Source organism: Zootermopsis nevadensis, unplaced genomic scaffold, assembly GCF_977971745.1.
Source record: "Zootermopsis nevadensis isolate Lab colony 2312 unplaced genomic scaffold, Znev_1.0 Znev_ptg000032l, whole genome shotgun sequence".
NCBI lineage: Eukaryota > Metazoa > Arthropoda > Insecta > Blattodea > Termopsidae > Zootermopsis > Zootermopsis nevadensis.
The window spans coordinates 3,595,852-3,612,348 of NW_028259164.1; the positions used below are offsets into that span (position 1 = coordinate 3,595,852).

Here is a 16,497-nt window from a genome sequence, read left to right on the forward strand (position 1 = left end):
TCTTTCCAAACACAAATCTTAGGCCCATGACAGCAAATGAAATTAAAAGCATCCTCTCAAATCAATAAAATTCATGTGATTATGATGAAATATCAACAACTTTACTCAAAATCTGTGCATTAGTGTTCCTTTAAGTTATCTCTGCACTCAACCAATGGCAGAAGGAGTTTCTCCAGAATGACCTAAATATTCAGAAGTTACACTTGTATATAAAAAAAGTTGAAAAATCAGACCAATTTCATTACCAACAACTTTCTCCAAAATATTTGAGAAAGTCATGTAAGGTATTCAATATTCTTCCACTAGCCAGTAAATTCTTACTCTCATTATCATTTGTAGCAAATAATACAGGAAGTTTTCAAACAAACTCAGATATCCTCAGTACAAGTACAAGATATAGACATAACCTCACAATATAAAGAAATATAAGCCAACACTAAAAAAGTATCTCCTATCTCATTTATGCGCCCTTGTGCAATTATTTTTTTAAGTAATACTGTAGTTGACTGTAAATTACTATTTATATTTGTATTAGAAACAAGTATTGTATTTGTGCTATGAAATGTTCTACATCCCTCTCTAGGGCCTATCAAGTATCAATGGGACACAAAACAAAGTATATTCTATTCTATGTTAAAACATGCCCATGTTGTGCTGTTTTAAACTGAAAGGCCAACATAACCTCTTACATTAATTTAGTAGTACCTAACAGGAAAAAAACAACTAACTAACTAACTAGGTGGCTTAAGAACCCGAAGGTTCATCACGACGGAACTCACCAATTCCCTCCACCGGTCCCTGTCCTAGGCCAACAAAATCCAGTCACTTCAACTACCATCTCCCCAGCAGTCTCTTTCCCTCAGGCTTCCCGACCAATACCTGGTGCACACTTCTTGCCCCATCTATGTGCACCACATGCCCCACCCATCTCATTCTTCTTGACTTAATCAGCCTGACCTTACTTGTGGAGGGATACAAATTTTTAAGTTTATCATTATGCAGTTTTCTCCATACCCCATCGTCTTCTCTCCTAGGCCCACATATCCTCCTCAACACCCGATTCTCAAACACCTGCAATCTATGTGCCTCCTTCAGAGTGAGAGACCATGTTTCGTACCCATACAAAACAACAGGCAGGATTATTGTTTTGGAAATTTTAATCTTCAGGATCTTAGAAATCAGATGGGAAGACAAATTATTTTGAACTGAGATATGGGAAGCAGAAAAAACATAATTTTTTGCTCTAAATTGTGGATAATTTTTCCCAGTGCACTGAATTATGGGAAATACGATAATTAGAATATTTAACCATTTATAGTCCAAGTATCATAAACATCAACTTTATATAAATTAATTGTACCAGGATGAGAAATAACCACGTATAAAATGGGGCAAATTCAACACCTTTACTGATACTAAGATGAAGAATCTTGTTAATTACCTGTTATTCTGAGGACTCAAATTATAAGTTGAAACTTCATTGTGTCATTTTGATTGAGGATGAAATCATTTTGGAAGTTGCTCCATCAGACACATTGGAATCCGTCAACCGCCGCAAAGACGTGTTGAAGCATGCGCGCACTTCGTATCACTATCTGCGATCTATTTAATTATCATCACTGTCATATATTAAATTATTTATATTTATTATATTTTCCACACCATTTTAAACTCACTGCACAACTTCCACTCTTCCCGCCTTCGCACTCAACCACGGATTATTAACCGAAAACGACCACAGATGAAAGTAACACATAACCGTAAAGATGGGGACACTATCGCGCAGTGCGTCACCTTAGACTGATTGGGAAAATGGACGTGGAGATAGAGAATGTTATTAAAATAATATTTCCAGACGGTATTCCAGGCAAGAATGAATTTCATATTTTATGCGTGTGAATACATTGTTCACTAAATTTTTGTCAATCTTGATATGTAACAATGTAGAGTGTTTAACTGTTGGCAATACCTGATATGCCCTTGAGTGGGAAAATGTTCAATTCTTTTACAGACATTTCAATGTATTTGGTAATATACTGGTTGGCAGTTATTTGCTTAAATTATTATGTAGAGCTGTATCCAATAAATCAGATTTTGTGATTCCACGTAGTTATAATCTTGTTTCGGTTGAGTGGTGATATTACATTAATTTCACTTTCATGAATTGTAAAAAAGTGTTGATAGTTCGATATAATATCGTAAGGGAACTAAATAGAATGTAATTTACTTCAGTCTCTGCCGTCTGGTGGCAGAGCTAATCAATTACTACCATCCACGTACGAATTTGAACCCAAAGTTGGTATAATTGAGCTTATGTATTTCACTGTAAAGTATGAAATGGCGTTTTAACAGTATTTCTATTTAACCTTGTTAGTTGATTTGGTCCATTTTACTAATATCCAATTCCTATCTATACATTTTTATGACTTACTATAATTGCATCATTTACCTAATAATATTAAACACATTCATATTGCCAAGGAATTTAGTTGTGTCTTTTGTAAAATTAAATAAAGTTAACTAATTTAAATTACAGATAGCAGATGTGCATAAGTAAAGTCACTGTTAGTCATTGACAATTCAGTACAAGTAATTAAAATCTGATGTAGCATATTGAAGAAGTATGAGAATTACTGAATGGCAACCTTGTTTTCAAAATGCTCATCCAAGTTTTCTTATTTCTCCAGATAACTGGAAAGAAAACCCAGATGTTGCATTGTATATAACAAAGTTGGGATCGTTTGGAGTTGAGCAGTTAAGTAAGTAAATTTCTGTTTCAAAATAATGACCATTAGTTCATACAGGAGTTTCTTGAGCACCAAACTTTCAATTTTTAAGTCTTGAATGCATTGGCTATGTTTTCATAACTGGATGTCACCGAATGCCACTGTTATATCACAGGTAAGGAACCTGACAGGCTGAATGAAGAGAAATCATCAGTACTTGAACAAACACAGCAACTTGCATTTGCCAATTACAAGACATTTATACAGACTGCCGAGTGCTCTAGGGAGATATTCAAACAGGTGAGGTGGATTATTGAGCTTGTGTCATATAATTTTATTGCTTCTTAAAGTAACATATATTATTGACACACACAATGCTTAATATCTTTAATGCTATCATCTTATGTGAGTTTTGTTTTCAAATTCTGTTCCACAGTTTGGGGAATATAATTATATACAGTATGAGTTACAGATCACTGTCATCTCTGAGGTACTAAAGAGGTGAATAACATGTAGAACAAATACATTGTCTGCGCTAGTCACCATGACACATCACCATGGAGGGCATATTCAGTACGTACACAAGTAGTCGTCCACGTCAGAAGTAGTTATCATGTGGCATATACAGGAAGTCTTAACCAGTTTAGGTAGTATGTGACCAGTGTTTCAGAGGTACTTGTGCCCCTATCATCAGGGTGACACCATGAGAACCTGCAATCTCACTTGTTTAATTATTCTTCAAGCTTCCGCATTTCACTCTAGATTTAGGCAGATTAATGGATTTTCAATATTATAAGATTACAAAACTTAAAATGATAATAAACCTTATGCCATGTGTGTAATTTAAAGTACTGCGACTCTGACGTGTTATTTAAAATCACTCCATTTTCTATAGAAATAGATCGGGTACCAGCAGAACTGAAGTGAAATGGTACAGTGTTAACAAAATAAACATGATATGATTTATTTTATTATACTTTACGATTTGCTGATGTCAACATACTTCACTATTTAGACCTGCTCATATTTCCTAAAGGAGGTGGCATTATATTCCTGTGAAATGTAGGTAACCATCTAGATTACATGGCATCATAAGTAGAATGTAGAATTAATGGGGAATGAAAAGTGGTTTATGAAAGTGAGAAGTTACTTATTTCATTATATTTTTTTTACATAAGCCCCGTATATAATGTTTCCAGTTCAATAATACTGAACAAAATTTGGAATCATTGCTGAAGAAGTTGCCAGAGTTTTCACAACGATGTCAGGATTTCAGCAAGGCATCGAGCGATATAAATACTCACAGACGTCTCAACTCCTTAACTCTCACCAGAAATGCGCAGCTCCTGGAGATTTTGGAGCTTCCACAACTTATGGACACATGCATCAGGAACGGGAACTATGAAGAAGCACTGGAATTAGCAGCTTATGTCAGGAGGCTTGGAAAAAAACACGGACAGATACAAATTATTGCTGTAAGTTAGTGTACAGGCACGAAGAAGTAAACTACTTTTGTTGGTCCCTCGAAGTCCAAAATTAATCCAGTTATTTGAAGTGTGACTATAACAACCCTTAGTTGGTCCAGATTTCATTCTAGGAATGTTACAAGATAGCACACATTCCATTGTGTGGACAACCCGTTTCAGTATCGGATCATGAGAAATAACTTTTCACGCACCTTCTACTTTGAACACTCTGATTGTTCAGTTAGTGCATTATGATCAGCACATTACAAGATAATTTCACCTTTCACTCTCCAAATATGAAACGTGGGTTCAAAAGCTGTACTTGGCTGACAAGAAAGTACTAGTACATAGATAAGTAGCCATTGGTTTTATACAGCTGTATGCCAACTTGCAGTTCCAAAATGCCATTTCTGCCAGTCTTATACCTCATCTGATTCCATTCCTCTGCTTGCCGTGGCTTGCAGACCGCCTTCTTTACACAGATTCCTTGGCCATCCTCTCCTGTGCGGGGTCCTCGGTCCATTCACCTTCCGTGTCAATATCACTTCAATCATTTCTATTGGTCTGGAATGTAAGGAAAATTTCTAAATTTGTCTCCTGTCATTTACAGGAGGGAAGAAACCTGTTAGGTACAGTGAATGTTCAGTGTCACAAGAATTTTATTATAACAAATCTTATTCAGTGGACCACCTGCACATTATTAATCTAATAATTGTCATGTAACAAGCATTTAGAGACAGAATGAGAATGTACATAGCAGTAAATACAGTTCCGTCTTTAAATGCCCTTTTGATTTCATTATCATGTCTTCACTAACAATCACTGGTGATGCTTCACGCATCTGATATCCCGACACTTCTCATTTTCAACGGTCTGTGTAATATCGATAAAATCAAAAGTTGATTCGAGTTGAAAAATCTATAATTACGAGTAGATAATAAAGAACTGGTGTAATGCTAGGAGCACTGTCCTGTTACAGAGTATAGTGAAAGATGTCGAGACAGCATGGTTGTCAATGCTTCACCAGTTGCTGGCACAGCTTCGGACAGACCTCCAGTTGCCAAGGTGCCTGCAAGTGGTGGGGTACCTCCGTCGGATGGAACTGTTCTCTGAAGCCGAGTTACGACTAAAATTTCTCCAGGCTAGAGACACCTGGCTTCAGAATTTGCTTTCTGCTATACCGAAAGAGGATGGTATGTCATCATGGTGATTAAATTGGCCGTAGGTTTCATTACCAAGTGCTATTGATGACTGGGTTATTCCTAGTAACACTCTGCAAGCTTTAATAATGGCTAACCTTTCTTCTTCAGCAAATCACCACCTGAGTAAAACCATTGAACTCTCGCGAATTCATCTATTCAGCATTGTGACGCAATACAGAGCCATATTCAGTGATGATGAACCGATTCTGCCTTTGCCAAAGGACCAGAATATTAATGAAACTGCAATATTCTATAGTTGGATAACTGAAAAGGTAAAGTGGCGATGCAAGTATTTTAAACTGTTGTATCATCAATCATAATGCAGAATTAATTACTTCCCTGACCTGTTTTGAAATGAAAATCAGCGACATTAGTGAAAGTAAGAAGAATGCTAAGTTTCTACTGACCAAAAACTAGGATTCAGATATTCATATGGTTTTGCTAACAGCAGAAAAAACTTCCAAACAATTTAGAAAATCATTTTCATGATGTTGGAACTGTGACATTCCATGAACTTGTAATAGATATTACTTGCTGCTGCCACTCCGCCTCCCCCCAGGTGTATACTTCAGAATTACCCCACTCGGTGGATCCACTCATTGTAAGTGATGCATCTCAGAAACCACAAAAAATAAATAATTTTTTATGCATTCTCCAGGAACTAATTTAAATGCAGTGTTTCTTTAATTCTCCCATATTACAGGCATAGCAACAGACGAGTCATCTGACATCTTGGAAGATTCTGCATACTATAATCTGAAAATATAAAAGTTTCTGAAGTATTTATTATTCATAGTTTGTCGCTCTTAAAGCCGTTTAAGATGACAGACAGCTTCGCGTGTACAAATGTTTCAGGTGTCTCAGTTCCTGACTACACTAGAACAGGATTTGAATCGAGGAGTTGGGAACTCTCTGGACTCAGTAATTGGTCAGTGTATGTACTTTGGGCTGTCATTCAGTCGAGTCGGAGCAGACTTTCGAGGTCTCATAGCACCCATTTTTATTGGGACCATCTCGCAGAATTTTGAGCATGCAGTGCGTAAAGCTAGCAAGAAGTTTGACCAGGAAATGGAAAACTTTACTTTGTCAAAACTTCCTCAGCCAAGCTTGTCGCGGAATGTTCCGCCATCTCAGTCCTCAAAACAGGTATGATTCACATAATTTGTTTTGGGTAATGAAAAGTGTGTGAGGATTTCTGTGGTTTTACTGAGACCCTTCCCCACCAAACGTGAATTTCAATGTAGTACCTTTAAATGTCATAGAAGCACTTTCAATTTCACACTCCTTCCCTTCTCACCGCCTATGATCATCGTTAGGTTAGGTTCACCACCACTGATACTGAAGCCCATCATGAAACATGATCCTGAGCTACATCCTTCCATGTCTCTTTCTCACTCTCCCAACCAGCTTCCCTGATACTACTCAGGTAAAATACACATAAAAGTAAAGTTCCTTGTTGTAAGAGCGACATACAAGATAACCATGAAACCATTACCAAATGCAAAGGCAGCGTTCTAAATTCTTAACAGGTAAACAATGGTACTATTTACACACAGGTACAAAGTCTCAAAGTAATATTTTCTATTATAGGAACATCCTCCTCAGTGCTTGCTGGAGTTCCACCCATTGGCAGACTATTGCAATGGCATCTTAACCGCGTTTAATGAGCTGCGACTGTGTGCTCCCGTAGCAGTTGCGGATAACGTAACCAACCAACTGAGAGAGTCGCTGAGCGGAGTAGCTCGCTCCACTTTAGGTTTCTATCGGCAAGAACAGCAAGCTCTGACGCAAGCAGAGAAGGATAATTTTACAAAATTCTGTGCATATTTTGCAGAAGAACTGCTGCCTTATGTACAGAAATGTCTTCACGCTGTGTTCCCACCAGCAGTTATTGCATCTCACCTGGGAGTCGGTATTCAACATTTGCAAAAAGAGGTAGCTCAACAGTTCAGTTGCCTACTTTCAAACTGTCCTTTCTTGAGAAGGCGCTCATGAAATCCTCTGACCTTTTTAGAAATGGAAGCTTCATATACAGCCCTAAACATGTCCATTTCATGTTGTTTTATTGGGATGTGTGTATTTACAGTTTTGTTTTTCAGTATAAACAGGCTTTAAACAACTACAGAAACAGAAAAAATAATCATTAATGAAGTGAGGATCTTTCTTATGAATCTGTTATTTCTGTGGCAGGGTTTGACGTACTTTGACCAGGCTGCAATACTGGATCCTATCAACCACTTACTTCCTGTGAAGGTGGAGCCACCATCTATCTCATCATCGCATCGCATCACTTTATTTAAACAGGATTCCATCCCACCTGACAGCACAGCTGTTAAGCCCAATGTTGACGAACCTGCACAAAATGTTGAACTGGACACAACACCTACAAGCAGCTCAGTCTGTTTTTCAAATACAGAAGACATAAACCAGTTCCAAGAGTCTAGTGGAAATTCAGTTTTACAGCCAGAAGAACCAAAACCAGATCACTTCTGAACTTATAACAATATAATTACTGACGTAATAGCACAGAAATCGAAACCACCTTTACATCTATTTCAACTCTCAAGAAGTGAATACTACTTACATTTTTCTTGTTGTATTTAGTGATGTGATGTGATGTCGCATTCACGAGGCAAAAATGAACATATTTTACACACAATTGTTAACCTTGTAAAATACACAAATGTTGTATCAGATGATTTATATTAAATAATTCACCTCCACCTCCTACCGAGGTTGAGTGTGCCATATATGGATATAAAAATCATTGCACTGATACTCTTAAAACTTCTTGATAAGGTATCAATATTGGTCTTCTGAGTACTAACGCCATGTGTACTCGAAGGTAGATACCAATGTTCAGTTAGCGATGAAGATGTAGGCAGAACACCCTCCGAAATGCTGGTGTCTACCTACAAGGCTTGACAGGGTTACTACCCAGAAGACCTCCAATGACACGTTCACAGTGGTCAGATCTTCAAGTCGCACGTCACAATAGGGTTTGAAGAAGCAGTTCCACCACCAGTCAACATGGATGTAAAGCTCTACGTACAGTGCGTTTCCATTCTTCTCACTCCTGCTGCACCTCCAGAGTCAGTCTCTGCACCTTCAGCGGTAAAAGTTTCACCATGTCTTCACATACTGCCACCTCAAGAGAGACGTGCTTTCTAGCATCTTTGTCGTGATTGCAGTAGTCCACAAGAAACTGTTGAAAAATGGACAATATTTATACATTTCATTTAAAGTTTTATATATTTACTTTATGTTATTCAGGTATAGTATGCAGCCTGGGATACCTAAGCACAGATGGGGATATTATTAATATGGATTTTAAAGAACCAACTTATGAGGAGGTGACAGGATCAAAGTGAATCAGGATAGGGCTCAATGGTAGGCAGTGTAATGAAACTCCGTATTCCATAAAACGATTACGAATTAATTTCTTACATATGACATTAACAGAAAAGGATACTTACACTTCCTACTTATGTTGTGAATTTCGATTCATTTAATAAAAAGGCTGCTACATACCTTGTAGGCATTTAAACTCTGCTTCAGGTTTTCAAGCTGCGCTGCCTTATCTGGCATGACAATTTTGCTGTACAAGCGACCAATGCGAAAGTAAGCTATCAATGCTGGTCTAATCACATCTTCATTGAATATAGTAGGCATCTTGTTTGTGCTGAAATTAATATATAATTAATAAATTAATATTTCACATATCCAAATAAACCAGTGTTACAAATACAAAGCATTTCAACCCAGAAGACCACAAGTTCAAGATTTTAAACCCTTATTGAGGTAAGATGATTTTGTGCATTCACCCTTGTGCATCATTGAAGGTTGGCAACACCACTAACCGCAGACTAGTCCTAAGTCCTTGGTATGCACTGAAATGCAAAATTATGAACATTCTATTCTTATTATACATAATTTACTATCATAGTATAGACGGTTATAATATCGTGTCATTCTTTCAATCCATGAAGACAGTCTACCACGTGAACACTAACATAAATCCAGTAAAACAGTGTGCAGCACATTTACAAACAAACGCAATTAACAGTAAAATAAAGAGACGTAGACAAATACAGAGCTGAATAATTTAAAATGTACCAAATCGCAGCATGAATATGAACGCTCACCTTGCGTCTCTGAGTGATTCAAGGAACATATTGAAGTTGGCGATGCTCTGTTCAGCAAGATGATTCACTTTACGCAGTGCATGCGGTGTGGGTCGCTCATCTACTGTTTGCAATCTCTGTAACTTAATATCCAGGATATCTGAATAAGTTTCACCAAGTTCATACCAGAGCTGTCTGCACACCAATAAATAATAATGAGGGTTTAATTCCTTCAATACAGATTCCAAATGATCTATGCGTCGTTTGTGCATACGACTCTGCCTGGAATAGAAAAAGTATGTAAGCTGGACCATCACTACGAATATTACTAACACAGACATTCATCATGTGTTAACTCCAAAATGAATTCTATCTAGGTTGTAATGCTTCATAACTATCGCATCACACTAAAACAGATGACTACAGAAATTAATTTGACTTCTGACTCCATTTAATATGTTTCCCATGATGAAATGGGTTTTCACACGTGTGTGAAATTCATACCTGGATCGCACCTTTGCAGTAATGGCACTGCTACATCACGTTCTCTGACCTACATCTTGGTGGTACATAATATTAGCAACTAATACACTATTACAGCTCTTTACTTTCTAATATTGTACCTCTCCTCATCTTCTTCAAAGAACGCCAGGAATTTGTACAATTGACTAAGGTCCTGGGTAATCTGAACACAGTCTGAAGCGTGCCCTTCTAAAGTATAATACTGCTTAGCCTTTGTTAACCATTCCTGGGCATTGAGGAATACTTTCCTTGCATCTTCATATATAAGGACATATTTGTCTGTTATCTGATCTTCATAACTGGATAATTCCAATGATGTAAAACCCAGGTCCTCCACATCACCTGTACACAAAAGTGCAATATTATTTTCCACTTTTGTTCCACTGCTATGGTATGAACTTAACATGAATATTTCTACAAGCAATGAAATCAAGGCTACATTTCAAAGACAGTTAAGATTCAAACCCTCAACCTTCACACTGCATAAAATTAAGCTCCCCCGCCTAAAAAAAGCCCTTCTTGAGATGTTCAGATGCATTAATTGTGCATGGGAAGAAACTCGTGTCATGCAATTAAACCCAGTGTAGGTCTCTTGTCTCTGGTGTCTTCCTTAATAATTCAATTTGTATCAGAAAAGGACTAAAAATACTGTTCCTATCTTTTGTCACACCTCACTGCAAACATAATATAATGAAAAAAGACTTATTTTCATATATATATATGCTGTTCCAAAAATTAAGTACATGCCATTTAAGTGTGCATTTTTTGAACACTTTTATGCAAAAATTATATTTAATACTTTCAACAAAAGTTTCACTGTGGCAATAAAGCACAATAAGCTATGCCCCATTTTATGATACACATATTGTGCTAGTATATTCAGTTATGAGTAAGAACAGTCCAGTAGAATATCACATAACCTTACTTCAATTATTACCTAATTCCTGTATATTTGTATTTGATGTTTCTGACTCATTTTCATTCACTTCTGACATGAGTCGCTCCTTTGAGTTTGAAAGTAACAGTATACCATATTTTGCCCAGCATCTTGCAACATCAGCACTACGGTGTTTAAATCTCTCTCGCCTTCAAATAAGATGGAACAGTAAAAGACATTCAGAACACACACCTTAGAAATATCACACAAATAGCATAACAACTGTCCAAAATTAAATCACTATTTAGCAGAATCAGAACCATGATGATCAGGATGGAGATTGTTCCTGAAACACTGATTGCCCGAGAATATTTTACAAAGCTTAATCACCACAAAAGCTTCAAGTCACATATGATCCCTTGTGTTTAACTAAGCACAATGCAAATGTATGGGGGAGTGAAGGTGTAGCTCTACAAATTATTTACTTTGACTTTAGACAGACTGACTTTTACATGCTTATATCAAAGTATCAATTACATCAGCATGAATTTTAAGATATTTAGGAAAAATCAGTGATCAAAAAAACTAATAGCATCCCCCCCTCATTAACATACCCCAATATAACATACTTTGCTTCTAATGCTTCATCGTCTCCTTCTTGCAGACTGAGATCACTTTCATACTGGTCCAGTATAAAAGATGCTGCAGCCAAGTGATGTCTTGCTTGAGAGAATCCATTTTTCTCCATAAAATACTGAGATAAAGTTGCAGAATTCAAGGCCCAATCAACAGGATCAAAGTCTTTACTTTCCAACTGTCTCTTCAATGTTGTGTGGCAATACGCAGCAGATTTAACATGATCATTCAAATTGCCATAGATCTGAGCCAAGTAATACAGCGTAAGAGTGTAAAGTTTCTCTAACATGTTCTCTGCATCAGGTTGTGGCATCTCAGGATTAGATGTTCGGAACAAGTCCTGAAAGGAGACTGCGGCAGTGCAGGATGATGCATCATTTGTGAATTCTTCATACAACTTCTCAGCTTTCTCCAGATACTCCCTGGATTTCTCTGGATCACCTCTTTCAGACCACAATATACCTAACTGATTCAATGCAGTTATCAAGATAAGGATGACTTCAGGCTTGAGTGCATCATCATTTAAGCTGTCTATACAATTCATCAGCTGCTCTTCTCCAGTTGACAGTTCCTCAGTGTCGATAGAGACAAGTCCAAGATTGAGTGAAACTACTCCAAGCATTGCCTTGTATTTTAAAGAACTTGAATCTTCAAGCAGTTTTACTAATATGGACTTCATGTCAGTCAGAATTGCGCTTGCAGCATATTTAGAACGATAAGGTTCGCTGGTCGAATCCCTCTTACTATCCTCATCTAAAAGCTTTTGCACCTTATCATATTTCTCCTGAAGATCCACCAAAATCTCCTTATGTGAACAATGTGTACTCATGGCAGACAATTGTATATGATGCACCTGTAACACGGCAAATTTCAAATGTATCTGCTGCATAACAAGGGCTCCCAACGTGACCCCTCAATGCCATTTGTGCAGCATGCGTACGCCTCGATATTATACATACTGTTCTATTTACCTACAAAACCTAAACATTATTCTATTCTGTAAGTGATCCCATTTCTTGGTTCCTAAATAGGGTTTCTCGCAGATTGTATTAAAGAAATTAAATATTATTTACACTGTGAACAATGCATTCAAATTTCAAAATGAGACTTCTTAACTTACCTAACGCTTAAAACACGATTCGTAATATCAATGCTGCAGGATACAGATTATAATTACGGCACTGTAAATATAGAATCATTCATCACAATATAAATTCAGAATTTCAAAATTTAAAACTCTCTTTGAGTAATCTACATTTCCGTCTGCTACCGATTGGATCCACAGATACTACTACTACAACAACAACGTGAGTGCATGAATAGTGTTTTGTTCCTTTAGCAGCCAACCTATGGAACGAAGTCGCCCATAACCAAAAATAACATGGCGTTTAATTTTTCTGCTTTCTCATACATAATTGCATTAATTGTAGATGCATTTTTGATATTCTTTGCTATCTTTCACGTATGTATTATATATTTTACATCGTCTGGTTATTCATCATCTTACATGCATACTAAGTTTTTATCTTATTGTTTTAATAATATCAAAGGAGTAAACATAACCTATAATTGTTTCAGGTTATAGCATTTGATGAACTGAAGACAGATTATAAAAACCCAATTGATCAGTGCAACAGTTTAAATCCTGTAAGTTATGAATCTGATTAACTTTAATGAATCAGTACATTAATCACCGTAAGATGGAGTACAGCCAATCCCCGAAACGTCGTATCAAATATACCTCACACAATAGGAAATGTCCAACATGATATTCGCATAGCAAATGATACAAATGTGCTGAGTGTAATATTTGAACCTATGAGGGAGAAAGTAATAGGACAGAAAAAATTGCATACTGAGAAGCTTCCTAAGTTGTACCCTTCAGATGAATGAGATAGGTGGGAATATAGCTCACAGGACGAAGATAAGAAATTAATTTTAAGCAGAAAGTTTTAACCTTCGAGTGACTGCAGATTTACATTTACAGTGTGTGAGTTTCTGTGGGAGATAACTTGTAGAGGTGCTTGATGCATCTGGCTGTACTTTTGTCCCCATCTCCCTCTATTTTCTGAGCCTGTATTTCACCTATTTCACATCAGTTTCATGGTGTTGTCTGGGACTTGTTAGCTGTGTCTGTGAAAATGTAAGGAACAAATCTGATAGCTTTTGCTTATTTTAAAGATTACTTGGACATTACAGACATCAATAATGACTGAGAAGATAATGTTGGAGAGGAACATCTGTCCAGCCCCAGAGAAACTGCAGACTTTCTAAACTACAACAAATAGAATTACAAAGATGAGTGGTTTTTTGCCATACATGTGCAATTTTTATTTTCAGTTAGTCATACCAGAGTACCTGCTGCATCTGTTCTTCAATGTATTGTTCCTAGCATCAGGGGAATGGGTTTCATTATGTCTAAACATACCCCTTATTGCTTATCACATCAACAGGTATGGAGAATTAAAATCTGAAGGTTTGTGATGATGGTCCATTATTAAAATGACAAATTTTCTGGACTTTATCTATTGTCTTAATTATATTTATTGTCTGAACTAAATATTTATTGACATATTTCTGTCTTTATATGCCCTTAGTACAATATCATCACACTATACTTTCATTAATTAACTAAATCTCAAGATGAAGTATTGAAATATTTTGAACTTTTGTAATGATCTCTGTCCAGATACCGAACTCGCCCTGTAATGACCGGTCCAGGACTGTATGATCCAACAAGTATAATGAATGCTGATGTTCTCACAAAATGTCAACGAGAAGGATGGATTAAACTAGCTTTCTATCTGTTGTCATTCTTCTATTATTTATATGGGTATGTTGTTTTTAAAATAAAGCATAAAAGTTGTTTAAACTGTATATACCATATACTGTGGTTATGTGCATTCCAGCTGACCATGCAGTGCACTAGCCTCTCCTCTTGCTATCAATGTTGTTTCACTTTCTCCCACTACTCTTATGTTTTTCCCCTCTTGCATCATCCATGTGCGCCACATGCCCCGCCCATCTCATTCTTCTTGACTTAATCACCCCAACAATATTGGGGGAAGAGTACAAATTTTAAGCCCATCATTATAAAGTTTTCTCCATACCCCATCCTCCTCAACACTATATTCTCAAAGACCTGCAATCTATGTTCCTCTCTCAGAGTGAGAGACCACGTTTCGCACCCATATAAAACGACAAACAAAATGTTAAGTATTATAAGTTTGTTCTTTTTGCTTCTGTAAGTTGTGTTGAATATTAAATATAATGTCTCATATATGCAATCTTGTGTAGTTTTAATACCTGATTTGTATTTTTTTTTTTTTCCAGGATGATCTACTCCCTGATTTCAACGTAAATAATGACCAGCCCACTGCTCATCATCTGAGTCCAAGATTATCATTAAGCATTGCCTCGAACCCACACACATAATATTTCGTAAATATCACTTTTTAGTTTTGATATCATCCATTTCATCTCCAACGAATGACTGTTGTAAATGCTATGTTGACTGAAAATGTCACAGGCTTTCAAAATAATTGCCACATAAAGATTTTATTGTATGTAATTATAAATAAGTGTATGGAGACTACTTATAAAACATTGCCAGATGAACAATGAATGTAACGCAGGGATCCGAAGTGCCCGTCATTTCATGCTACCTTTGATGCCCTTCTTAGCATTCCAGCATGCTGTTATTTTCCACTTCTTATTTTGTGATCTCAGTTCAACTTCTGAATTCCAGCATCTCTTCTTCATATTATTTTGCTTCACTAGAACATTTCAGTTTCTTCCATGTGTCAGTCACCACACATTCATCAATCTGTCCTACATTTTATGTATTATTCCCTTTTACATTAATATTTCACTGTAAATCCATCATTTTGCTTGTACGTGTATTGTGCAGACGTAGAACTAAAATTCGAATTTTCAAGAAACATGCTTCTTTAAGAATAAATCTATTCAGTTCATTATGTATCCGTCAAAGTTTGAAATATTCTCTGCTTAATCACGTGGCCTCAGTGCACATGTAATGAAACACGTGTATACTGAGTCACTTCATTAATTCAGCTGAATGTTGCAGTATAGTGGATATCACTTCTGCTTTGTATTCATTCAGTCTCCTCAAACCTATTACTGACTTGGATGTTTCATAACTTTTCTGAAGTCATTCAAGGCATCTACAAAGTGGAAGGTTTGCATTACATGTACACAAATTAAATTAAGGTCTTGAACAATTTTTTTGAATGACTTTTCTTTGCATAGACTGAAAATCATGTGTGAAACTCCTAAGCCCTAAAGCATCTGGACTTGAACTAGGCCAATCTGGAGAATGTAGTGAATTTTGAGCAGTGATTGTGTAATACGTTTCTAATCACAACAAAATCTTTCCACTTGTTGCATTGTCCATTCTCTTTTATATTCATCTACATCATCTAAATGTTGTATAAATTGAATGTAATCATCAGTATAGAAATTTGTAAGTTTTGTGAGATGTACGTAGGACAGTTTTTAAAAAGAAACTGGGACCTTCATTTATTAAACTATTCTGTAGACAGTCGTTGCTTAATTCCAAATACTGGTTACCCGCAGGATCACATTTCTACCCACTTCATTTCACCTTCACTGGTCTTACAATTTCTCAACCTGTTAGTTTATATATCGATATTACGTCTTGAAAAAAGTAATGACATGAAACTTAAGAAACACATTTAGTGTTAAAATACATCTGAATGAATATGATATAACATGGAAGAAACTTCATGTTGTGTCAAGAGGAAACCGCTCTTAAAAAATAAGAAACTGTCTGAAATGACTGTTTGTATAGTTCGGTTATCTCCTGACATAACATACTAGGTGAGATATAAATGGACTATATACATTAGAATATGTTACACATATCAAGAGAATTGTAGTAAACTTTATATTTCAAAACATATT

At 36.4% G+C, this 16,497-nt stretch overlaps 4 protein-coding genes across 11 annotated transcripts in view; 2 read left to right on the forward strand and 2 right to left on the reverse strand.

Moving 5' to 3' along the window:
* Window positions 1-1,662, reverse strand: part of LOC110840431 (very long chain fatty acid elongase 7-like) — a 66,811-nt gene extending 65,149 nt beyond the window's left edge. Inside the window, exon 1 of one of the 2 annotated variants that reach the window (XM_087359757.1) lies at window positions 1,442-1,662. The gene's annotated coding sequence lies outside the window, so the exon portion shown is untranslated. The remainder of the gene's footprint in view (window positions 1-1,441) is intronic. The other variant, XM_087359760.1, reaches the window with a different exon arrangement.
* A 91-nt stretch (window positions 1,663-1,753) lies between these two features.
* Cog8 (conserved oligomeric Golgi complex subunit 8) lies at window positions 1,754-8,144 on the forward strand. 6 transcript variants are annotated; one of them, XM_022059669.2, is made up of 9 exons: window positions 1,754-1,867; window positions 2,688-2,759; window positions 2,902-3,026; window positions 3,926-4,201; window positions 5,172-5,385; window positions 5,503-5,666; window positions 6,250-6,540; window positions 6,985-7,329; window positions 7,585-8,144. In XM_022059669.2, exons 1-9 carry the CDS (start codon window positions 1,813-1,815, stop codon window positions 7,885-7,887), a joined length of 1,845 nt encoding a protein of 614 aa, XP_021915361.1. In that variant the 5' UTR covers window positions 1,754-1,812; the 3' UTR covers window positions 7,888-8,144. The 6 variants fall into 6 exon arrangements, with proteins under 6 accessions (XP_021915361.1, XP_087215741.1, XP_021915362.1 ...); XM_022059670.2 differs by having other exon boundaries at window positions 1,770-1,858; XM_022059671.2 differs by having other exon boundaries at window positions 1,803-1,867; window positions 4,060-4,201.
* On the reverse strand, window positions 3,033-12,832 carry LOC110827741 (KIF-binding protein). 2 transcript variants are annotated; one of them, XM_087359618.1, is made up of 8 exons: window positions 12,674-12,832; window positions 11,547-12,406; window positions 10,978-11,126; window positions 10,142-10,382; window positions 9,540-9,800; window positions 8,926-9,076; window positions 8,447-8,599; window positions 3,033-4,756 (listed from the first exon to the last, which is right to left on the reverse strand). In XM_087359618.1, exons 2-7 carry the CDS (start codon window positions 12,380-12,382, stop codon window positions 8,465-8,467), a joined length of 1,773 nt encoding a protein of 590 aa, XP_087215744.1. In that variant the 5' UTR covers window positions 12,383-12,406; window positions 12,674-12,832; the 3' UTR covers window positions 3,033-4,756; window positions 8,447-8,464. The 2 variants fall into 2 exon arrangements, with proteins under 2 accessions (XP_087215744.1, XP_087215743.1); XM_087359617.1 differs by lacking the exon at window positions 3,033-4,756 and having other exon boundaries at window positions 7,441-8,599.
* Window positions 12,833-12,859: 27 nt separating this feature from the next.
* On the forward strand, window positions 12,860-16,114 carry cni (protein cornichon). Its single transcript, XM_022059678.2, has 5 exons — window positions 12,860-13,015; window positions 13,132-13,200; window positions 13,894-14,006; window positions 14,243-14,386; window positions 14,887-16,114. The coding sequence occupies exons 1-5, from the start codon at window positions 12,935-12,937 to the stop codon at window positions 14,912-14,914; spliced, it is 435 nt and encodes a 144-aa protein (XP_021915370.1). The 5' UTR covers window positions 12,860-12,934; the 3' UTR covers window positions 14,915-16,114.
* The last annotated feature ends 383 nt before the right edge of the window (window positions 16,115-16,497 follow it).